At 43.5% G+C, this 25,108-nt stretch overlaps 2 protein-coding genes across 4 annotated transcripts in view; one reads left to right on the top strand and one right to left on the bottom strand.

The window, feature by feature from the left end:
• Window positions 1–7,117, bottom strand: part of SLC35G2 (solute carrier family 35 member G2) — a 37,506-nt gene extending 30,389 nt beyond the window's left edge. Inside the window, exon 1 of one of the 3 annotated variants that reach the window (XM_050779630.1) lies at window positions 6,136–7,117. The gene's annotated coding sequence lies outside the window, so the exon portion shown is untranslated. The remainder of the gene's footprint in view (window positions 1–6,135) is intronic. The other 2 variants (XM_050779634.1, XM_050779629.1) reach the window with 2 other exon arrangements.
• Window positions 6,192–25,108, top strand: part of LOC126948920 (sulfotransferase 1A1-like) — a 30,359-nt gene continuing 11,442 nt past the window's right edge. Inside the window, exons 1-2 of the mRNA XM_050781371.1 lie at window positions 6,192–6,296; window positions 16,272–16,409. Of these exons, the coding sequence (XP_050637328.1) occupies window positions 6,192–6,296; window positions 16,272–16,409 (243 nt within the window). The remainder of the gene's footprint in view (window positions 6,297–16,271; window positions 16,410–25,108) is intronic.

Genomic DNA, 25,108 nt, shown 5'->3' with positions numbered 1-25,108 from the left:
ACAAAAACCATATAATCATTTCAATTAATGCTGGAAAAGCACTTGATAAAATTCATCATCCCTTCATGATAAAAATCCTCAAAAAACTGGGCATAGAAGGAACATATCCCAACATAATAAAAGCCATATGTGACTGGGCATGGTGGCTCATGTCTGTAATCCCAGCACTTTGGGTGACTGAGGGGGCGGATCACTTGAGGCCAGGAGTTTGAGACAAGCCTGGCCAACACGGCAAAACCTTGTCTCTACTAAAATACAAAAAATTAGCTGGCATGGTGGTGCATGCCTGTAGTCCCAGCTGCTTGGGAAGCTGAAGCATGAGAATTGCTTGAACCTGGGAGGCAGAGGTTACTGTGAGCCAAGATGGCACCACTGCACTCCAGCCCGAACAACAGACATATACGATAGACCCACAGCTAGTATCGTATTGAATGGGGAAAAACTGAAAGCCTTTCCTGTAAGATCTAGAAAAAGGATGGCCACTTTCACCACTGTTATTCAAAACAGTACTGGAAGTCCTAGCTACAGCAATCAGATAACATAAAGAAATAAAGGACATCCACCTTTGCAGGGACATGGATGAAGCTGGAAACCATCATTCTAAGCAAACTACCACAAGGACAGAAAACCAAACACTGCATGTTTTCACTCATAGGTGGGAGTTGAACAATGAGAACACATGGACACGGGGCGGGGGGAACATCACACACCTGTCCGTTGGGGGTCGGGGGCTGGGGGAGGGATAACATTAGGAGAAATACCTAATGTGAATGACGAGTTGGAGGGCGCAGCAAACAAACCTGGCATATGCATACCTATGTAACAAACCTGCACGTTGTGCATATGTACCCTAGAATATAAAGTATAATAATAATAATAATAAAGCAAGAAATAAAGGACATCTAAACTGGAAAAGATGACAAATTATCCTTGTTTACAAATGATGTGATCTTATATTTGGAAAAACCTAAAGACTCCGCCAAAAAACTGTTAGAACTTTAGAATTTATCAGTAAACTATTATTTACAGATAAACAAATTCAGTAAAGTTGCAGGATACAAAATCAACATACAAAAGTCAGCAGCATTTCTAAATGCCAAAAGTGAACAATCTGAAAAGGAAATCAAAAAAGTAACCCATTTACAATACCCACAAATCAATTTAAACACCTAAGAATTAACCAAAGATGTGAAAGATCTCTACAAAGAAAACTATAAAACATTTGTGAAAGAAATTTAAAAGGACACCAAAAAATGGAAAAATATTTCATGTTCATGGACTGGAAGAATCAATATTGTTAAACTGTCTATATTACCCAAAGCAATCTATAGATTCAATGAAATTCCTGTTAAAATAGCAATGACATTCTTCACAGAAATAGAAAAAAAAAATCTTAAAATTTATATGGAACCACAAAAGACCCAGAATAGCCAAAGTTATCCTGAACAAAAAGAACAAAACTGGAAGAATCACATTACCTGACTTCAAATTATACTACAGAGCTATAGTAACCAAAACTGCATGGTACTGGCATAAAAACAGATACATAGACCCATGAAACAGAATAGAGAATCCAGAAACAAATCCATACAGCTACAGTAAACTCATTTTCCACAAAGGTGCCAGGGACATACACTGGAGAAAGGACAGTCTCTTCAATAAATGATACTGGGAAAACAATAACCATATGCAGAATAATGAAATTAGACCCCTATCACTCATCACATAGAAAAACCAAATCAGCCTGTAATCCCAGCACTTTTGGAGGCTGAGGTGGGTGGATCACAAGGCCAATAGTTCGAGACCAGCCTGACTAACATGCTGAAACCCCGTCTCTACTAAAAATACAAAAAAAAAATTAGCTGGGCGTGGTGGCACATGCCTGTAATCCCAGCTACTCAGGAGGCTGAGGAAGGAGAATCGCTTGAACCTGGAAGGCAGCGGTTGCAGTGAGCAGAGATTGAGCCACGGCACTCACTGCACTCCAGCCTGGGCGACAGATGGAGACTCCACCTCAAAGAAAAAAAGAAAAAGAAAAAAGAAAAATCAAATAAAAACGGAATAATGTCTTAAATATAAGTCTTCAAACTACAAACTACTACAAGAAAACTTGGGAAAACTCTCCAGGACATTGTTCTGGGCAAAAATTTCTTGAGTAATGCCCCACCAGCACAGCCAACCAAAGCAAAAATGAATAAATGGGGTCACATCAAGTTTAAAAGCTTCTGCACAGCAAAGGAAACAGTCAACAAAGTGAAAAGACAACCCACAGAATGGGAGAAAATATTTGCAAACTACCCATCTGACAAGGGATTAATAACCGGAATATATAAGGAATGGTAAATAACTATCAGAACAAATCTAATAATCCAATTTTTAAGTGGCAAAAGATCTGAATAGACATTTCTCAAAAGAAGACATACAAATAGCAAACATGAAAAGGTGCTCAACATCATTGATCATCAGAGAAATGCAAATCAAAACTACAATGAGATATCATCTCACTCCAGTAAAAATGGCTTTTATCCAAAATCCAGGCAATAATAAATGCTGGCAAGGATGTGGAGAAAGGGAACTCTCACACATTGTTGGTGAGAATATTAATTAGTACAACTACTATGAAGAACAGTTTGGAGGTGCCTCAAAAAACTAAAAATAGAGCAACCATACAATCCAGCAATCCCACTGCTAGATATATAACCAAAAGAAAGGAAATCACCCCGTCTCTACTAAAAATGCAAAAAATTAGCCGGGCGAGGCGGCGGGCGCCTGTAGTCCCAGCTACTCGGGAGGCTGAGGCAGGAGAATGGCGTGAACCCAGGAGGCGGAGCTTGCAGTGAGCCGAGATCGCGCCATTGCACTCCAGCCCAGGCGACTAAGCGAGACTCTGTCTCAAAAAAAAAAAAAAAGAAAGGAAATCAGTATATCGAAGAGTTATCTGCATTCCCATGTTTGTTGCGGTACTGTTCACAATAGCCAAGATTTGGAAGCAACCTGAGTGTTCATCAACAAATACTTATATACAATGGAGTATTATTTAGGCATAAAAAAGAATGAGATCCTGTTATGTGCAACAACATAGATGGAACCGAAGGTCATCATGTTAAGTGAAATAAGCCAGGCACAGAAAGACAAATTTCACGTGTTTTCACTTATCTGTGGGATCTAAAAATCAAAACAATTGAATTCATGGAGATAGAGAGTAGGCTGCGCGCAGTGGCTCACACCTGTAATCCCAGCACTTTGGGAGGCTGAGGCAGCCAGATCACCTGAGGTCAGGAGTTCAAGACCAGTATGGCCAACATGGTAAAACCCCATCTCTACTAAAAATACAAAAATTAGCCAGGTATGGTGGCAGGTGCCCGTAAGCCCAGCTACTTGGGAGGCTAAGGCAGGAGAATCGCTTGAACCCAGAAGGCAGAGGTTGCAGTGAGCCGAGATTATGCCACTGCACTCCAGCTTTCAGCCTGGGTAACAAGAGCAAGACTCAATTTCCAAAAAAAACAGAAAAAAGAGTAGAAGGATGGTGGTTACCAGAGCTGGCAAGGGTAGTGGGAGAGGGTTGGGGGTGTGGGGAAAACTGGGGATCGTTAATGGATACAAAAAGTAGAAAGAATGAATAAGACCTAGTATTTGATAGCACAACAGGATGACTATAGTCAATAATAATTTAATTGTACATTTTAAAATCATTATAATTGGATTGTTTATAAAAACAAAGGATACATGCTCGAGGGGATGGATACCCCATTTACCATTATGTGATTATTAAACATGTTGCATCTCTATATCAAAGTATCTCATGTACCCCATAAATATATATACCTATGTGCCCACAAAAATTAAAAATTAAAATTAAAATGAAGTAGTCACAAGTCATAGAATCAAGGAGTAGAATGGTGGTTTCCAGGGACTGGAGGCCAGGGGAAAATCAGGAGTTACTAATCAACAGGCATAAAGACTCAGTTAAGCAAGACGCATAAGCTCTAAAGATCTGCTATACAGCATCGCATCTATCAACAATATATATCAACAATGATGTATTATACACTTAAAATTTTATTAAAAAGATAGGCCCAGGTGCAGTGGCACACACCTGTAATCCTGGCACTTTGGGAGGCCGAGGCAGGCAGATCACCTGAGGACAGGAGTTCAAGGCCAGCCTGGCCAACATGGTAAAACCCTGTCTCTACTAAAAATACAAAAACTAGCTGGGTGTGGTGGCCAGCTACTCCAGAGGCTGAGGCAGGAGAATCCCTTGAACCCGGGAGGCAGAGGTTGCAATGAGCGGAGATCACACCACTGTACTCCAGCCTGGGCAACAAGTAAGACAATGTCTCAAAAAAAAGAAAAAATTTTTTTGTTCAGAGGACAGATCTCATGTTACATATTCTTTCCACAATAATCGTTTTAAAGTCCAAAGAATTGGACGTAAATGTTCATTATTATGGGATTGTTTAAATTACTTACATTCTGTCCACACAGATCAATATTATGCAACTGTTAATGATGACCTAGTTTTATATGTATTGGTTTGAAAGACATTAATTATAAATTATATAGCAAAAATGCAACCAATAGAGGATTGGTCCATTTAAAATGTATGTATGTTCATCTAAATGAAAATCTGTTTACAATGGTTTTCTATGTTTATGCATTTCTCTATTACCTAAATTTCTTACAATGAGCATATATTTTTTTGAGAAAAAACAATACCAATGTTTTTGAAAAATACAAATGTAAACTTTAAGAACTTCACAAACCACATACCACCAATATACTTAAAATTGTCTGCATTATGATACATTTTAGTCATATGTTCTTCAGATTATAAATTTCTATAAGAGTTATATGTTGTTCTTATTAAAATTTACATTAATTCATTTTCCTTAAGCTTTAAGGAATTTTTTTGCTATCAATATCAATTTTACAACTTCCTAGACTTTGTTCTGGAATTTAAATAAGTGTAAATACTTAATCGCTCAGCCAAATACCAAACACTTCAATCCACAGGCTCTGTGCCTTTGGAACAGATGATTATGAAAATAAATGGTGCTGCAGAGTTCACATTTACTAGAAGTGTCAAAAAATAAAGATGGATTACAAAAGCTCTAAAAAATGTGTGGCTCGTAGTGTATGATGGTTTTCAAAAGGGATGAGTGTATTTGCATGTGTGTTAGGTTTGTGTGTAAATACACATCCCTGTATCTTTCCTAAGTATATGTGAGAATTCCTGTTTATGCTCATGGTGTGTACTTTCTCATAGGTAATAAAATCTGTTATGCATATGCTTATCTGTACCTCCAAGGCAAGCCACAATTCGCTTTCATGTTATGTTCAGGAAACCAGCCTCAACTTGTCTGAAAAGGGTTTCAGTGTTGGGCCTGCTCCACTCTGGCCACCTGCCGTGGAGATGGGCTATTTTTGGCAAAGGTGCAGAGTAGAAGGGCAACGCAGGCCGCCGCCCAGGAAGTCAGTCGACCAGGGCGCGCGAGGCACTTCAGCACCACGGACACAGGCAAGCCTGATCCAAGTCCTTTCTCGCGGAGGAAGATCGCTCCTCGGGAGCTGCCCCCAGCCCTCTGAACCCTGGGCGTTACTATCTCCGCGCCCTTGATCGTCACTCGGCCGCAAGCTTTCCGCCTCGCTCCTCGCGGAGCCGGGAGAAAACCTGGCCCGAGATGGAAATCCGCGCTGAGCCCTCATACGCCGCAACACGACTTCCTGCCGGTCCACGCGACCCTTTTTCCCTCTCCTCCTCTCAAATGAGGCCAAATGGGTGCACGTGGCGTAGAAATTCTACAGCGCCCAGAGCACCGTCAGGAAAGATTCGCCTTTTCCTCCCCGTGGCTGCTGGAGGCTGAGCTGACTTGCCCTGAGCCGCCTCCGCCACTCTCGGCCGTGACCAGGCCCTTCCTCCACTAACCCTTGCCCTCGTCTTCCCTTGGGAAAATATTTCTACAAACTGTCGATGTACCACGAAAATCTCAGCGCCCATAGACTGGCGTTCAAGAGTCATGGACATGAGACAAGAGAGTAATGGAAAATACACATTCTTGACCATATTTCTAAAATCATCCAGCCTTTTTTAAAACTTGTATTTGAAATTGATTCCATGACGCCACAGGGACTCACCCCTTGCTTGGGTGGGCTACTGGGCGAGAGGAAAGCAACAGCCCCTGGCTTTCATCATGGACGCTGCAGGAGGGCCCAGACACGCGACAGCGGAAAGAAACGGGAAACCGGGCCGTAGCCGATGCTGGCCCTGCCGTCCCCGTGTCCCGGTTCTCCAGGAGGTGAGCGCAGAGAAATGCGGGCCCCGCGGCCTTTCAGGCGTCGTGCAGAGCACCCCGAGGTCTGCAAAGCGGGCGGGGCGCGTCGCCTCCAACCCGGCCCTTACCCAAAAAGACTGTTCTGCCCCTTAGGTGTGGCGGCTAAACGCGGGTGTGTGGAGTTCGGGGTCCGCTCTCATTCCCCTGTGGGGCGGCCGGGCAGGCAGGGTCAAGGTCCCAGTCCGCCGCCGCCGACCGGCTCCCGGGGCCCGGTTACCTGCGTGTCGCGGCGAGGAAGGTGCCCCCAGAGGCGACTGAGGCGGGCGTGCACTCGCCTGAGAAAATCAAGGCGGGCGCTGCCCGGAGGGGTGCGGAGAGAGAGGGGCGCCGCCGGCGCAGACTCTGCGCCTGCGCTCTCCGCCGCCACCACCCCCTCCCCGCCCCACAACCTGACTCGCGCCGGAGTCGGAGACTGCCGGGGGCGCCGAGGGTTGTGACTGAACTGAAGGACTTCCTCTACCCGCGAGGTGGGAGGGTCAAAGTACGGGAAAGCGCCTGCCCGGGCCCCTCTAGCTTACGCCCTTGGAGGGCGCCTGTTTGAAGAAATTGCCTGCCAGGGCTATGTAGTCCGCTGCAAGTGGGCAGGGAGGCAGTTTCTGTCCATTTCCACCCATTGTTTGTGCTTAAAAGTCGCAAGTCGATTCCTTGATGTTTAAACATGTGTCCAGCATCGGAAAATCCTGGTCCGGAAAAGTCTTCGGGCATCCCGAGTCCACCCGACATTTTACTGATGAGGTCTCTGAAGGAAGGGTCTTGACACTGCACACCTGGTTCTTCTACCCAGGTCCATATGCCGCAGTCCCAAGTGGAATGAATATAGCCTCTTGGAAACAGACTGGTCATCAAAAGCAGTGGATTTGATGGGTCCAGGGAACAGGCAAGAAAGGGTGAGGGCTGAACCAAGGTGCTGACTGTGGGGAAAAAACAAGAGTTGCCTGTTGCTTTTTCCTCTGTCCCTTCAGACCCACTGTCCACTCCACTCTGTGACTCAGGACTGACCTTTATGGGCTACGTCAACTATAATCTGGCTTTCAATTGGTTTTGGCAAGTGGGAAGCACCAGCAGATCTGAAGGCAGAATGTGATTCAGGACCTCCCCTGCATCCCCAGCGGGCCACCCTGTTAGCAGTGGCTATGTTCTTCATCTGAAAGCCATTACTCCCATCCTGTGGCCCTCTCCTGCAGTTTCCTCCAGGTTCTGGTTACCACTAACTACCCTTGCCGCTTCAGGCCTGGGGTGGGTAATGACGCCCAGAGGTTTCCTTTAACCCCATCCACACCTTTTTAAATAGTCCCTTCATTAAACTCTATTCAACTATCTCATCTTTTCCCCACCTTTCCAGGACACTATAATAGATTTTAGTCCTTTGTGGTTGGCAAAATTCATGAAGACGAAAAGATATGTAAAAGAAATATGGGGCTTTTAAAAGGTGAGAAGTCTTCCAGAGCCATCTTGACAGTTCCCTGGGCTCCAGGCAGCCAGCATGTTAGGTGGTCTCCCCACTGGGCCCCATAGCCCGAGGGTGCCGGTTTAGGTAGACCCAAGAATGATATTCAGACTGCTCATAAACACTGTGAGCACCAAAGGGCTGGGGATCATTTGAGAGTCCAGCATAATAGGACTTTGGATTCCTCTTGAGGTAGAGAGACAATCTAGATCTTTATAGAGCAAGTGCTGGTGCTCTCCCAACTACAACTGGGCTGCTTTTGAATGAGTCAATATTCTTAGGACACTTAAGAGAGTCCTGGGAACAGTGGCTGATAAATGTGCTAACAAGAAACTGCTGAGTGAGGCAATTGTCAGTTGGGAGCCTCTGGCTGTTTCTGTAGAAAATCCAAGAATGTTCCCAAAGAGGGGGAAAAAGGCAAGAGGGCGGGAAGTCATTAAATTGCCTCTAGCACACTATGGTGTGCTTGGTCTGAATCCAGAATTTGACCATTTCTCAGGCTTGTAAAAACAACCAAACTGATTTGACTACTTTGATTCCTTCCCCATCCCCTTAAAAAACAAAACAAAAACAAAATGAACAGACAAACAAAAAACCCACCAATGCAGTATCTTAGCAAGACTTACCCAAAGGGACCCCCAGCTGTAGCTATTTGCAAATAAAATTAATGTCCAAGCAAACACACTATTTGTACTGAATACAAATGAGACCAGAACAGAACATTTAACATGTAAATATTTCCATACTTTCACCCTTCCAAAGAGAAAGGATCATTTGTTGTTCAAACAGGCATTAATTGTGCTGATCTCAATAAGGAGTAGAGGTAAAGAAGCAAAAGGAGCTTCAGAAGGCTAGGCTGATCTGCAAGGCTCAGTTAGATTTTTTGTTTTGGAGAAGGTGGGATGGGGTGGGGATAAGGAAGACAACCAGCAAAGTTTGAGTAAGGGCGTAAGAAGAAAAGACCTAGAATGAGCTGACTCTAGGAGAGATGGTTTCTGGGAGTTTTGAGAGAGTGAGACTAGGGATTTAGCACAGCTGACATTCTGAGTGACACCAAGGTATAGAAAGATATGAAAGAGGATTTTTAGACTTTTTGTGATGTTTAATAAATGAAATTATTTTGTGCTATGATACATAGGGCTTTTCCTTACAAGTGTCAAAAACTTAGACTGATTTAAGAAAAGGAGTATATTTGGCTTAATAACTGAAAAATCCATAGATAGGTAACTTCAGATATGACTAGATTCACGAATGTAAACATTGACATCAGGACATGATCTCTCCTTTCCTACTTGTTGACTTCAAAGAGTTTGTTCTCACATAGTGATTTCTTGCCACCTCCCCACCTTTCCCCAGTGTTCAACTTATATCATCTTTATAGCTAACCATTCCAAAATAAGCAGAGCACTTATTTCCCAGTAGTTCCAATAAAATCTTAAGTTTATGTCTCATTGGCAAATTCATATACCTTAATCTAGAGACAGGGCCGGGCTTAGTAGCTCATGACTGTAATTCCAGCACTTTGGGAGGCCATGGCAGGCAGATCACCTGAGGTCGGGAGTTCAAGACCAGCCTGACCAACATGAAGAAACCCCGTCTCATTAGGGCCGGGCACGGTGGCTCACGCCTGTAATCCTAGCACTTTCGGAGGCTGCAGCGGGCGGATCATGAGGTCAGGAGATCGAGACCATCCTGGCTAACACGGTGAAACCCTGTCTCTACTAAAAAATACAAAAAAAAAATTAGCCAGGCGTGGTGGCAGACGCCTGTAGTCCCAGCTACTCGGGAAACTGAGGCAGGAGAATGGCATGACCCCAGAAGTTGGAGCTTGCAGTGAGCCGAGATCGTGCCACTGCACTCCAGCCTGGACGACAGAGCAAGACTCTGTCTCAAAAAGAAAGAAAGAAATCAGCCAGGCGTGGTGCCACATGCCTGTAATCCCAGCTACTCAGGAGGTGGAGGCATGAGAATCGCTTGAACCCAGGAGGCGGATGTTGCAGTGAGCCCAGATCATGCCATTGCACTCCAGCCTGGGCAACAAGAGCAAAACTCCATTTCAAAAAAAAAAAAAGAAAAATCTAGAGACAGAGAATAGGGGAGAGCTCATCCTCCAAAAGAAAATCAAGATTCGTTTTACCAGAAGAAACCATATAGTGATGGGCAGGTGAAAAAAGAAAATATCCACTATAGGTACCTCTCAAAACAACTTCGGTTAAGATGTATATTGCTTTCCAGTATTTTTTGTGGACACCAAACTAGTGTTTCTTTTGAAAATGACAGCAAGGCAGCTGAAATGTTTCTTTAACTTAAAAAATAAAGTGAAATGTCAGCCGGCACAGTGGTTCACGCCTGTAACCCCAGCACTTTGGGAGGCCAAGGTGGGCAGATCACTTGAGGTCAGGAGTTCGAGAGCAGCCTGGCCAATATGGTGAAACCCCGTCTGTAGTAAAAACACAAAAATTAGCTGGGCGTGGTGGCATGTGCCTGTAATCCCAGCTATTCGGGAGGCTGAGGCAGGAGAGTCGCTTGAACCCAGGAAGCAGAGGTTGCAGTGAGCTGAGATCACACCATTGCATTCCAGCCTGGGCATTGCAGCAAGACTCTGTCTCAGGGGAAAAAAAAAAAAAAAAAAAAAAAAAACAAATAAAAAACAAAACAAAAAATAAAGTGAAATGTCTTGCTGTTCCTATACAAAGAGATACCAGAAAAGATTCTTAAAATGTATTTTAGTCTGAGTTTTCATATACTCACAATTTTTATTTAAGTAAAAAGTCCCGTTTTCTGATCCCAGAAAAGAACTAGAATCCTCACAGCCCTGAATAAGTTACCAGAGTTCCTCATTACCATTCTGGAGATACTTATTTCCTCTTATCAACATCATCGACTTCACTCTCATAATCAGATACAAAACTCAATACAGTTGACTCTTGAACAACATCAGTTTGAACTAGACAGATCCACTTATATGTGGGCCTTTTTTTTCAGTAAATATATTGGAAAAGTTTTTGAAAATTGGTGACCATTTGAAAAAATTTGCAAACCATATAGCCTAGAAATATAGAAAAAAAATAAGAAAAAGTTAGGTACGTCATGAATGCATAAAATATATGTAGATACTAGTCCATTCTATCATTTACTATCATAAAATATACACAGATCTATTATAAAACATTAAAATTTATCAGGCCAGTTGTGGTGGCTTACACCTGTAATCCCAGCACTTTGGGAGGCTGAGGTGGGTGGATCACTTCGAGACCAACCTGGCCAACATGGGGAAACCCTATCTCTACTAAAAATATAAAAATTAGCCGGGCCTGGTGGTGCACATCTGTAATCCCAGCTACTCAGGAGGTTGAGGCAGGAGAATCACTTGAACCCAGGAGGTGGAGGTTGCAGTGAGCCCAGATTGCGCCACTGCACTCCAACTTGTGTGACAGAGTGAGACTCTCTCAAAAAAAAAAAAAGTCAAAATTTATCAAAACTGGGCCAGGCGCCATGGCTCACACCTGTAATCCCAGCACTTTGGGAGACGAGGGCGGGCAGATCACAAGGTCAGGAGTTTGAGACCAGCCTGGTCAACATGGTGAAACCCTGTCTCTACTAAAAATATAAAAATTTGCCAGGCATGGTGGCAGGTGGCTGTAATCCCAACTACTCGGGAGGCTGTGGCAGGAGAATCACTTGAAACTGGAAGACAGAGTTTGCAGTAAGCCAAGATCGCACCACTGCACTCCAGCCTGGGTGAAACAGCAGAACTTCATCTCAAAAAAAAAAAAAAACTTATCAAAACTTAAGCAAACACAGATTGTATATGTCACCATTAGCAGTCAAGAGAAATATAAACAAACATGAAGATGCAGTATTAAATCATAACTGCGGCCAGGCACAGTGGCTCATGCCTGTAATATCAGCACTTGGGGAGGCCAAGGCGGGTGGATTACCTTTCTTACTAACATTATCTTTTCTCTAACTGACTTTATTGTAAGAATACACACCAAATACATATAACATATAAAATGTGTGATAATCAACTGTTTCTGTTATCAGTAAGACTTTCAGTCAACAGTAGGCTATTAATAGTTAAGTTTGGGGGGAGTCAAAAGTTGTGTGTGGATTATTGACTGTGTGGAGTTTCAAAATGGATCAAAGACCCGAATATAAGAGCATAAACTATAAAACTCTTAGAAGAAAACATAGGATAGGCTGGGTGCAGTGGCCCACGCCTGTAATACCAGCACTTTGGGAGGCCTAAGCGGGCGGATCACCTGAGATCAGGAGTTCGAGACAAGCCTGACCAACATGGTGAAACCCTGTCTCTACTATAGATACAAAATTAGCTGGGCATCTCTACCCCACAAAATAAAAAAATTAGCTGGATGTCCCTGTAGTTCCCAGCTACTTGAGATGCTGAGGTGGGAGGATCACTTGAATCCAGAAATAGGAGGTTGCAGTGAGACAAGATAGAGCCAGTACACTCCAGCCTGGGCAACAGAGTGAGACCCTGTCTCAAAAAAAAAAAGCCGGAGGGGAAGGACAGGCAAAGGATTTGCATAGACATTTCCCTAAAGAAGATATATAAATGCGCTGAGTGTGGTGGCTCACGCCTGTAATCCCAGCACTTTGGGAGGCTGAAGCGGGCGGATCACCTGAGGTCAGGAGTTTGAGACCAGCCTGGCCAACATGGTGAAACACTGTCTCTACTAAAAATACAAAAATTAGCCAGCCATGGTGACAGGTGCCTGTAATCCCAGCTACTTGGGAGGCTGAGGCAGGAGAGTCACTTGAACCCAGGAGGCAGAGGTTGCAGTGAGCCAAGATCATGCTACTACTGCACTCCAGCCTGGGTGACAGAGCAAGACTCCATCTCAAAAAAAAAAAAAAAAAAAAAAAAAGGCCAGGCAAGGTGGCTCACGCCTGTAATCCCAGCACTTTGGCAGGCCAAGGCGGGCAGATCACAAGGTTGGGAGATGGAGACCATCCTGACTAACACAGTGAAACCCCATGTCTACTAAAAATACAAAAAATTAGCCAGGCGTGGTGGTACGCGCCTGTAGTCCCAGCTACTAGGGAGGGACTATAGGCAGGAGAATCCCTTGAACCCAGGAAGCAGAGGTTGCAGTGAGCCAAGATCATGCCACTACACTCCAGCCTGGGTGACAGAGGGAGGCTCTGTCTAAAAAAAAAAAAAAAAGGGAAGATATATATACAAATGGCCAATAAGCACATAAGCACATGAAAAGATGCTCAACATCACTAATTATTAGGGAAATGCAAATTAAAAACCACAATGAGATACCCCTTCATATTCATGAGGAAAAATATTATCAAAACACCAAAAATTAACAATTCTTGGCAAGGATATGTGGAGAAATTGGCGTTGTTGGCATTGCTGGTGGGAACTGTAAAATGCTATAGCTGATAGATACAGGAGGCAAATAAGCGAGGGTTCCCAGAGAATCTCTCACTATCCCAAATATCAGATGCCTTTGTGCAGATGAGGGAACCTGCCCAGAGTCTTCCCTGGGCATGCCTGCAATGCCTGTGCCCTGAGAGAGTGGGGTGGAGCCACCGGGAATTCACACTTTATATAAGGGGAGGAGCCTGGCCTCTTCAGCACATGTGTGGTGGCCTGGTATTCAATCTGTGAGGTGAGATCCTGTTGGCAGGACCCCCTCTTTCTTTGCTGAGTTTTCTTTTCACGCAATAAATCTGCCCTCCTTACCCTTCAATGTGTCTGCATGCCTAATTTTTCCTGGTCCTGAGACAATACTCTGGATTTTAACTGAACTAAGGAGTAAAAAATCGTGCATCATAGCCACTGGGAAACTGGTGTAATGATTCTTCAAAAAATTAAAAACAGATTTACCATATCATCCAGTAATTTTACTTCCTTTTCTTTTTTTCTTTTTTCTTTTTTTTCAATTTGAGACAGAGTCTCGCTCTGTCATCCAGGCTGGAGTACAATGGCATGATCTTAGCTCACTACAACCTCTGCCTCCCAGGTTCAAGTGATCTTCCCACCTCAGCCTCCAGAGTAGTTAAGACCACAGGCATGTGCCACCATGCCAGCTAATTTTTGTAGAGACGGAGTTTCAGCATGTTGGCCAGCCTGGTATCGAACTCCTGACCTCAGATGATCTGCCCACCTTGGCCTCCCAAAGTGCTGGGATTACAGGCATGAGCCACTGTGCCCAGCCTGATCCAGTCATTTTACTTATGATACACTAACAAAAGAAGTGAAACCAGAGACTTGAACAGGTATTTGTACACCGTGTTCATAGCAGCATTAATCACAATAGCTAAAATGTGGAAGTAACTCAAGTGTTTGTCAATGGATGAATGAATTTAAAAAGTACGGTATACACAGACAATGAAATATAATTCAGCCTTGAAAAGGAAGGACATTCTGACACATGCTATTACATGCATGAACCTTAATAATATTATACTAAGTGAAATAGGCCAAAAGGACAAATACTTTATGATTCCACTTATATGAGGTACCTAGAGTAGTCAAATTCATACAGACAGAAAGTAGAATGGTGGTACTGAGGCTGGGGTGGAGAATGGGGACTTAGTGTTTAATGGTACCAAGTTTCCGTTGGGAAAGACAGAAGAGTTCTGTAGATGGGTGGTGGTGATGGTTGAACAACAATGTGAATGTGTTTAATGCCATAGAACTGTTCACTTAAAAATAACAAAAATGGGGGAACACTTACTCTATTTTAAGGAATAAAGTGTTGTCTTGATTCTAGAATCACAAATAAAGCCAACTGAAGTATTTAAGCTAAATTTATTATAACTTTTTTTTTTTTTTTAGAGTCTTACTTTATTGCCCAGGCTGGAGTGCAGGGGTGCTATCTCGGCTCACTGCAGCCTCTACCTCCTGGGTTCAAGTGATTCTTGTGCCTCAGCCTCCTAAGTAGCTGGGGATACAAGCGCCTGCCACTACGCCTGGCTAATTTTTGTATTTTTAGTAGAGACGGAGTTTCACCATGTTGGTCAGGCTGGTCTCGAACTCCTGACCTCAGGTGATCGGTGATTGGGAGGCCTGCCTTGGCATCTCAAAGTGCTGGGATTACAGGCGTAAGCCACCGTGCACAGCCTATAATTTTGTCATTGTCTTTTGCCAAATAGTTTGAGCCATAACCATAATCTTTTTTCCTTTCCTTTCCTTTCCTTTCCTTTCCTTTCCTTTCCTTTCCTTTCCCTTCCCACCCCTCCCCTCCCCTCCCCTCCCCTCCCCTCCCCTCCCCTCCCCTCCCTTTCCTTTTCTTGTCTTGTCTTTTTCTCTTTTTTTGAGACAGAGTCACTCTGTAACCCAGACTAGAGTGCAGTGACTTGATCTCAGCTCACTACAACCTCCAGGTTCAAGAGGTTCTTTGAGAAGCTGGGAGTACAGGCCTGTGCCACCATGCCCAGCTACTTTTTTGTATTTTTAGTGGAGATGGGAGTTTCACCATGTTGGCCAGGCTGGTCTCAAACTCCTGGCCTCAAGTGATCCACCTGCCTTGGCCTCCCAAAGTCCTGAGATTACAGGCATGTGCCACTGAGCCCACCCTGTAATCTTTTTAAATAAAAAATACTTGAATGAGGCCGGACGCGGGAAAAATCGCTTGAGCCTGGGAGGCAGAGGTTGCAATGAGCCAAGATCATGCCATTGCACTCCAGCCTGGACGACAGAGTGAGACTCCATCTCAATCAATCAATCAATCAATCAATTTGAATGAGATAAGGCAGGGGTGGAGTTGAAAAAGCTTGAAACAAAGGAAGATAAAAAATTGCACTTCAGAAAAATCTCCTCAAATTGACAAGAAGCAGAATAGCTTCAGGAGGGAATGAGTGAATGTTCAGCATATTCTCCTCCTCTGGAGCATTGCTAAGGAGTGGTCCCAGGTGGGGTTGCTTGAGGCACAACCAAAGGACCTTCCGACATCCATCTATCCCAAAACCGGATCTGTGAAACACTGGATTTGGTCTGTAACAATGGGGATGCAGAGAAATTTAAATGGGTTGCAATATACAAACCAAGTGCCTTTCATGGAATTTATAATTCCCAGACTCACAAGTGGTATTGAGCAGTTGAAAAACATGCAATCGCTGGTCGGGCGTGGTGGCTCACGCCTGTAATCCCAGCACTTTGAGAGGCCGAGGCGGGTGGATCACGAGGTCAGGAGATCGAGACCATCCTGGCTAACATGGTGAAACCCCGTCTGTACTAAAAATATATATATAAAAAAATTAGCTGGGCATGGTGGCGGGCGCCTGTAGTCCCAGCTACTCGGGAGGCTGAGGCAAGAGAATGGTGTGAACCTGGGAGGCAGAGCTTGCGGTGAGCTGAGATCGCGCCACTACACTCCAGGCTGGGTGACAGAGTGAGACTCCATCTCAAAAAATATATAAAAAATAAAAATAAATGAAATAAAAACATGCAATCTCCTTGATTGGTGAAAACATACCTACACATTCAACTTCTCCATTCTTTATTTCAGAAGAATGACTGCAGGATAATCTACATGGCATGGAATGCCAAAGATGTGGCTGTGTCTTATTATTTCTACCAGTTGGCAAAAATGCACCCAGAGCCTGAAAGCTGGGAGGAGTTCCTGGATAAATTCATGGCTGTAAAGGTGTGTTTTGGTTTCTGGTATGACTATACTGCTGGGAGAAGAGGAAAAGGGTTTTGTATCTTTTTTGATGTATCTTTTATGATGTATCTTTTATGGTATGAAACTGCTGGGAGAAGAGGAAAGGGTTTTGTATCTTTTACCTATTTTTATGAAGACATGAAAGAGAATTCAAAGTGTGGAATTCAGAAGCTGTTAAATAGAAAAAGAAATGCCAGAAGAAACTGTGGGAAAAATCTTCTAGTATAGCTCTTCTGATGTGCTAAAGCAGAATCCTAGTGGAAATTATACCACTATGGAAAATAATCAGATGGACCATTCTGTCTCCCTTCATAAGAAAGGATATTTCTGCAGACTGGAAGAATCAATTCTCTGTCGCTTAGTATGAGAAATTTGAAGATTATGAAAAGAAAATGAAAGGGTCTACACTGCAGTTTCAATCAGAAATCTAAGGAGGACCTGCTCACCAGGTGCAGTGGCTCATGCCTGTAATCCCAGCACTTTGGGAGGCCGAGGAGGGTGAATCACCTGAGGTCAGGAGTTCAAGGCTGGCCTGGCCAACGTGGTGAAACCCTGTCTCTACTAAAAATACCAAAATTAGCCAGCCATGGTGGTGGGAGCCTGTAATCTCAGCTACTCAGAAGGCTGAGGCAGGGTAATTGCTTGAACCCAGGAGGCAGAGGTTGCAGTGAGCCGAGATCGCGCCATTGCACTCCAGCTTGGGTGACAAGAGCGAAACTGTCTCAAAGGAAAAAAAAAAAAAAGGACCTACTCTTTCTCCATCTCTTTTAACTAGCATCTAAATTAAAAGAAAAGAAATTCCTTTAAACATTTAGTGAAAGAAAATTCTCTAGTGATGTTTCCTTAATTACTCGGATTAATGGTTTATAATACAATAATCAAAGAATTCCAAAGTCTACATAGAAAAAAACAATACAAGCCGGGTGCTCACACCTATAGTCCCAGCACTTTGGGAGGTCGAGGCAGTGGATCACAAGGTCAGGAGTTTGAATCTCCTTCGCCAACATAATGAAACCCCGTCTCTACTAGAAATATAAAAATTAACCAGGTGTGGTGGCACACACCTATAGTCCCAGCTAGTTGGGAGGCTGATGCAGGAGAATCACTTGAACCGGCAGGCAGAGGTTGCAATAAGCCAAGACCAGGCCATTGCACTCCAGCCTGGGCAACAGAGCGAGACAGCATCTAAAAAAAAAAAAAAAAAAAAACCCCGGCCGGGCGCGGTGGCTCAAGCCTGTAATCCCAGCACTTTGGGAGGCCGAGACGGGCGGGTCACGAGGTCAGGAGATCGAGACCATCCTGGCTAACACGGTGAAACCCCGTCTCTACTAAAAAATACAAAAAAACTAGCCGGGCGAGGTGGCGGGCACCTGTAGTCCCAGCTACTCGGGAGGCTGAGGCAGGAGAATGGCGTAAACCCAGGAGGCAGAGCTTGCAGTGAGCTGAGATCCGGCCACTGCACTCCAGCCTGGGCGACAAAGTGAGACTCCGTCTCCAAAAAAAAAAAAAAAAAAAAAACCCACAATACTATCTTTATGATTTTAATTGCTTTTCATGGTATTTTTATTAGTCTTACAAATTAAATAATAAAATGAAGTTTACAAATTTTTAAATGGTGAAAATGGTAAATTTTATCTTATGCATATTTCACCACAATAAAAAAACGTTAACTTGGGCCAGGTGCGGTGACTCACACCTGTATTCCCAGCACTTTGGGAGGCTGAGGCAGGAGGATCACTTGAGACCAGAAATTCAAGACTGGCCTGGGCAACATAGCAAGACCTGATCACTACAAAAAATAAAACAGTTAAAAACAGTCAGGTGTGATGGCACACACCTGTAGTCCTAGCTACTTAGGAGGTTGAGGTAGGAGGATCACTTGAGCACAGGAGTTCAAGGATGCAATGAGCTAGGATCATGCCAGTGCATTCCAGACTGGACCACAGACCAAGACCTTGTCTTTAAAAAAAAATATTTTTTTTGGCTGAAAAATGCAAACACAAATGTCAAGTGTGTCACCACCCATAGTACACGGTACTCTCAGAGAAAAACATGAGTACATTTAAAACATTTTAAATCATATGAGGGAAACTCAAGTCAATGCAACAGGGCAGATTATCTCTGTCCCTGCTTGGTTGACACTGGCACTGTTGATCGCCCTGATGTCTGGCTGTGACTCCCAGAGAATTGCCAACCCAGGTAATTTGCCTGTAGGTTTGGCTACAAGGTCACTTTGTTGCCACCAAGATAACCTTCTGCCAGACTAGCTAGCACCATCAGCTACTTTCTAAGTACCTAACAGTGCAACCTGTGAGTCCCTTCCATACCATGCTAAAGCCTGAATAGAATCAGGACTGTCAACTCAGGCCTCACTCTGTTTGTCTGTGCCGTGTTGCTCTTTCACTCTGCTTTAGCCATCCTGTATTGGTGCAGAGCCACCCTGTGAGGCTTTCTCCTGTCGTATTTCCAAACAGGGAGTGGAATCCAAGACCCTCTACTTTCAGCTTTCTTCACAGTCAATTTAATAGCCTTCATGGAATTTCTGCCTGAAGGTTAAAATTGTGATACAAGAGTCTGGCTACTTACTCCACTATCTCCCCTTTTTACCCTTTCTGCACCCAAGTAAAAAGCTAAACTTTGACTCTTCTTTTTCCTAAATTAATTCTATTTTTTTAGGAGTACTAATCTCCACTGCCATCCCCAGTGGTTGGTAGATACTTGTGTCTGACTGTAGAGAAGGTCATATACAAAGAAATGGAAAAGAGAAGAATACGTAAATTTTTTTTTTTTTTTTTTTTAGGCAGAGTCATGTTCTGTCACACAGGCTGGAGTGCAGTGGCATTATCTTGGCTCACTGCAACCTCCGCCTCCCAGGTTCAAGCAATTTTCCTGACTCAGCCTCCTGAGTAGCTGGGATTACAGCATCTGCCACCACATCTGGGTAATTTTTTGTATTTTTTGTATTTTGTATGTTTTGCCATGTTGGTCAGGGTGGTCTTGAACTCCTGACTTCAAGTGATCTGCCCACCTCAGCTTCCCAAAGGGATTACAGGCATGAGACTGACCTTGATATATTATTTTAAATTAAGTAAAACAGGCTGTTTTGAGCAATAGGGGAATATAAGTGTTCATGTAATTGAACAGTCCAGAGCTCCAGGCCAGGCTTTATTTAGCTCCTAAAATGACGAGATCAAGACCCAGTTTCTCTCTGTTTCTCAATTCTACTTCTTCATTGTTGGTTTCATTCTTGGCAGGCTTCTCTCACTGTCGTTCTAAGATGACTATCAAAGGCTCCTGGATCCACAGGCTTCTTTGTTCACATGAAAGGAAGACGAGCACTTCTCCACTCTGAGTGATGAACCGAAGTCCAGAGCTGAGTCTGGTTGGACTTTCTCTTCCCTGTCCAATCATTGTGGTTATAAGGGTGATGTTTATTAGCTTAAGATAGCTTCATATCCCATATCAATATCCCATTTCTAAAGCAGAAGAGGGATAGCATCAGATTTCCCTGAGGTACGTGGACCCTGGGAATAAATATTAGATACCAGTTCTAAGAAAAGAGGAAATTTGTGTTGAGTGGCCCAGAACAGCAAATATTCACCACCTCTGATATCTACCAAATCTGATTTGACTTACTGCTCAACAAGCATTTATTGGACAGAATACTAAAAAAAATTAAAATAAAAAATAAAAAAATAATGCAAAACAGAAACAACTTAATCTTGGCAACTCTTTCCTGTGGTCAGTACTTCTGCATCAAGATCCTTTTTGACTCCTGATCTGTGCTCTAGAAAAAAAAATGTTTAAATAATATCCAGTAGTTGCACCTGATACACTAAAATCTACTACCTAGGAGTCCTCTGCTCAGATTTAACTGTGAAAATACAAACAAAAGGCATGGCAGTGGGGAGGGAATCTGCTGTGAGGAATCACCAGAGCTAGGCCCAGTGGAAGTATTGGGGGCCTAATGGCAAAGAACAATCAGCCTGCCACCAAATTTCCTAAATGCAGAGTAACTTCTCTCTCCATTAATCCAGAAAGAGTCTTTCATTTTAAAACTCAAGATGTGACTGCTCGGGGCTGGGCACGGTGGCTCATGCCTATAATCCTAGCACTTTGGGAGGCCTAGATGGCCGGATCACGAAGTCAGGAGATAAGAGACCATCCTGGCTAACATGGTGAAACCCCGTCTCTACAAAAAATACAAAAAATTAGCCAGGCGTGGTGGCAGGAGCCTCTAGTCCCAGCTACTCGGGAGGCTGAGGCAGGAGAATGGCGTGAACCCAGGAGGCAGAGCTTGCAGTGAGCCAAGATTACGCGGCTGCACTCCAGCCTGGGCGACAGAGCAAGACTCTGTCTCAAAAATAAATAAATAAATAAGTAAAATAAAAGATGTGACTGCTCACTGTGGGTATTTAATGTTATATGTAATAATAACAAATGTGATAAAATTAGAGTGAAATCTTCTTCAGCAGGAAGGTGGTTTATGAACCACGTTAATGATCTTTAAGGAGATGCGGACATGCAGACTGGCAGCCTGCCCACACAGCAGGTGGTGTTAGGCACAGGCTCCTGAGGAGGGATGGAAGGTTTGAGTTCTATTGTTAGCTCTGCTGCTTAGTAGCTGTGTGACCTTGAGCAAACCAATTAACCCCTCTGGACCTACAAGTTCCTCAGAGACATGGAGAAACCCTGTCTCTACTAAAAATATAAAAATTAGCTGAGTGTGGTGGTGTGTACCTGTAATCTCAGCTGCTTGGGAGACGTAGGCAGCAGAATCATCTGAACCTGGGAGGTGGAGGTTGCAGTGAGCCAAGATCATGCCACTGCACTTCAGCCTGGGTGACAGAGCAAGACTCCATCAAGAAAGAGAGAGAGAGAGAGAGAGAGAGAGAGAGAGGAAGGAAGGAAGGAAATCTAAATAAATAAATAAATAAATAAATAAATAAATAAATAAATAAATAAAAAGAGTAAACATCAGGGACAAGGAGGATATTCTGGCTAAACCAACCTAACAGGATTCTTGCTGAAGATACGCCAGGATGATCAGACATCACCTAGGGGATGGTGGAGGATGTGGAACCTGGTCAGATCTTGAGGGTGATCACATATCAAGTGTGGGAGGGTCTTGGTAAACCAACTTAGCAGGTTCTTTGCTAAAACTGGATTTTACAAAGGAGTGTACAAATGGGCCTAAGAGAAGTGTTAGAAGCTTGGCTAAAGTTTGATCAAGCAAATAATCTTTGTCAGTCCTGACCCTCCCCTACAGAATCTCCAGCGAACCTCAGCAGATACACAGCCCCAGGAAGCAGTATGGACTGAACTGCAGGAATCCCCACTCTCTTTGGTCTGGGGGAAAGATTAAATTTTCTAGGTTCACAGAATTCCCTTCTTCAGGGGCACCTCCAGTGACTCACACCTTTCCCTCACTACCTGTGTTTCCTAGAAGAGGGCCCTAAGTAGGGTGGACCATCCAAGGTTTTGTCTCAGGACACCTAAATTAAGATGACAAATAGAAAGAATGAATTAGTCCAGGCACAGTGGCTCATGTCTGTGATCCCACCACTTTGGAAGGCCAAGGCAGGAGTGTTGAATGAGGCCAAAAGTTTGAGACCAGCATAGGCAACATAGCAAGACTCCATCTCTACAAAAAGCTTATTTTTTATTTTTATTTTTTTTAAATTAGCCAGGTGTGGTAGTGCACACCTATAATCCCAGGTACTTCAGAGGCTGAGGAGATTACTTGAGCCCAGTAGTTCAGGGTTACAGTGAGCTATGATCATGCCACTGTACTCTAGCCTGGGTGACAGAGCAAGACCCTGTCTCTAAAAAAAAAAAAAAAGAAAGAAAGAAAACAGAAAATAAATCACCAAAAATCTTCAGAGAGATGAATATTATATCAATGAAAGAGGAAAATGGTGTGTTTATGAAAAGGAATACCCAGAGAACATGAAGAAAGCCTTGAAAATTTAAAGTTAGACAGTAAAAATTTAAAAAACAAATACACAGTAAATGGGTTGAAAGAGAGTCTCCTATAACATAGAACAAAAGGACAAAATGATGAAATAAAGGACAGAAAAGGTAAGAAAATTAGAAGACCTGTCAGGAAGTCCAACATCCAAATACAGAGTCTAGAAAAAGCAAAGAGAAAAAAGAGGGAAGGAAACAATCCTCAAAATAATTCAGGACAATATCCTAGAGTTTGCAGATTGAAAGGGCCTATGGAGTGCCGGTATAGCACTCTAAAGTCTGCCCACACCGGAGCATAGCTTCGTGAAATTTCAGAACCTTGAGGACAAACAGATCTCCAAGATCTAGAAAGAAAACAAACAAAGCCCCCAAAATGCTTAAAATTGGCCACAGTAAAAAATCAGGAATCAGAATTCTTGGGTTTCTTACCAAGCCCCTCCTATGTGCCCAGAGCTTCCAGTAAAATTTTCAGTGTTCCCCTCTTATGTATCAGACAGAGGCCCAAAGAAATTTGTAAATGATCATGAAAAAAGATGGAGCACAGTCTAAAAATCTAAAATTCCCTCATTTCCACGCTACTTCCTAGAAGCCAGTGAGATGGATGGAGCCAGAAGCCATCCCTTTATTCTTCCCTTAGGCTCCAATTCCTTCACTCTACCTTTCCCTGATCACCACATGATCATCTCCTTGTCTCTCTCTCTCTCCCTCCCTCCCTCCCTCTCTCTCTTTCTCTCTCTCTCTCTCACACACACACACACACACACTCACTCACTCACACTGGCTTGATTTAAGGACATGCGTCATGCTGCTTTTCTTGAGAGCAAACATTGTTAATTATGGCTCTGCCCAGGAAATAGGCAAAAAAATTCCCAAGAGCTCAGCTTTTGACAGTAGAGAGCTGCACTTCTTTCTGGACAAAGAGTCAGACTAAATTTAGTGACAAATTCTAAATTGGTATGAGACTTTCCCATTTCCTTGAAGCATAATGCTCTATTGATTGCAAGCTGAGTCATTTATTGAGCCTGCTTCTCACACTGTCAGCTGGAAGTGTAATTCTTGAATGACTCCCAGCAGACATTTATAGATTTTTCAGTCCGTTGAGTTATAAAAGATAGCCAAGGTCTTTTTTTTTTTTTTTTCCGAAGACCTTCAAATAAATCTTGATCTCAACAGCTAAGTCATTGAACGTAATTATATACAACATACTGGGAGTAATCTGCATAAAAGCAAGAGTTGAGGTAGTGAAGTTAGAAAAATAATCAAGTGAGTCTATAAAGAAACAAAGAACAGAGGACTGACAACTGAAGTTCTATCTTCCAGTTTGCTCCTGTTCAAGAGGTAGAAGAAAGAAAAAAGTAACTATTCAAGGTGAAGAGAGGGCAAAGATGGGAATAGGAACCAGGTTAGGGTATCAGGACAGGAATCAAAGAAAGAGAATACTTCAAAAAAGAGTGTATGGCAGAGTAAAATATGTTGGGGAGACCAAGAAGGGATGTGGCAGACCCATTTAGTGTCCTGTCCATATCTTCTCAGGTCTTATTGCATAGGGCAGGACTCCTGACTCCTAATGTCTTAGGACCTTTAGTCGTTGGATCCTATTCGGCCTCAGCACTGTCAAGCCAGAAGTATAGGGGAATTAATGCTTCCTCATCTTCACCCCAGTGTAGCAACCCTCAATCAAGGACTGACTAGAATTGGTATGTATATACACCAGATTCCTCACCCCTTAGAATAACTCTGAGCCTGTGCTGTACACTGACTCTGAGAGTTCCCCAGCAGAATTAAGTTCCAGTTACCCACAGTGGTAACTGACTTGAAAATACACCATTTATTATCTCCCTTCTCTTTTTTTTCTCATTTCCTTACACCCCTACTGGTGCTTCTTTGCATCATCTCCAAAAGTCTGGGATGAGAAAAAGCCATTGATAATATATTCTGAAGATCCTTGAGAGGTCAAGATCAGTAGAATGGAAAAGGCAGAAACTACATGGCTGGATTCTAAGAGAAGAGTTGGAGATAAGGAATTGGAGACAGAAATGGAAAACAACTCTTTCAACAAGTTTAGCATGTAGATGAAAGAAAAGGGGGAATCACTAATGGGGCAATGGGATTGAATAAAGTTTTAATTTTATTTGCATTTGTCTAGGAAAGATCCACTTGGCTGGGCATAGTGACTCATGCTTGTAATCCCAGCACTTTGGGAGTCTGAGGTGGGCAGATCATGAGGTCAGGAGTTCGAAATCAGCCTGACCAACATGGTGAATCCCCGTCTCTACTAAAAATACAAAACTTAGCCAGGCATGGTGGCACACACCTGTAATCCCAGCTACTCAGGAGGCTGAGGCAGGAGAATCACTTGAACCCGGGAGGCAGAGGTTGCAGTGAGCTGAGATTGCACCGTTGCACTCCAGCCTAGGTGACAGAGAGAAACTCCATCTCAAAAAAAAAAAGGCCAGACGTGGTGGCTCACACCTGTATCCCAACACTTTGGGAGGCTAAGGTGGGTGGAGCACCTAAGGTCAGGAGTTCCAGACCAACCTGGCCAACATGGTGAAACCCCATCTCTACTAAAAACACAAAAATTAGCTGGCCGTGGTGGCGGGCACCTCTAATCCCAGCTACTTGGGAGGCTGAGGCAGGAGAATCACTTGAACCCAGGAGGCGGAGGTTGCAGTGAGCCAAGATCATGCCACTGCACTCCAGCCTGGGGG

This window comes from Macaca thibetana, chromosome 2 (genome assembly GCF_024542745.1).
Source record: "Macaca thibetana thibetana isolate TM-01 chromosome 2, ASM2454274v1, whole genome shotgun sequence".
NCBI classification, from domain to species: Eukaryota; Metazoa; Chordata; class Mammalia; order Primates; family Cercopithecidae; genus Macaca; species Macaca thibetana.
Note: the sequence above shows the minus strand (reverse complement) of the source record. Positions and strands in the feature narration are given on the sequence as shown.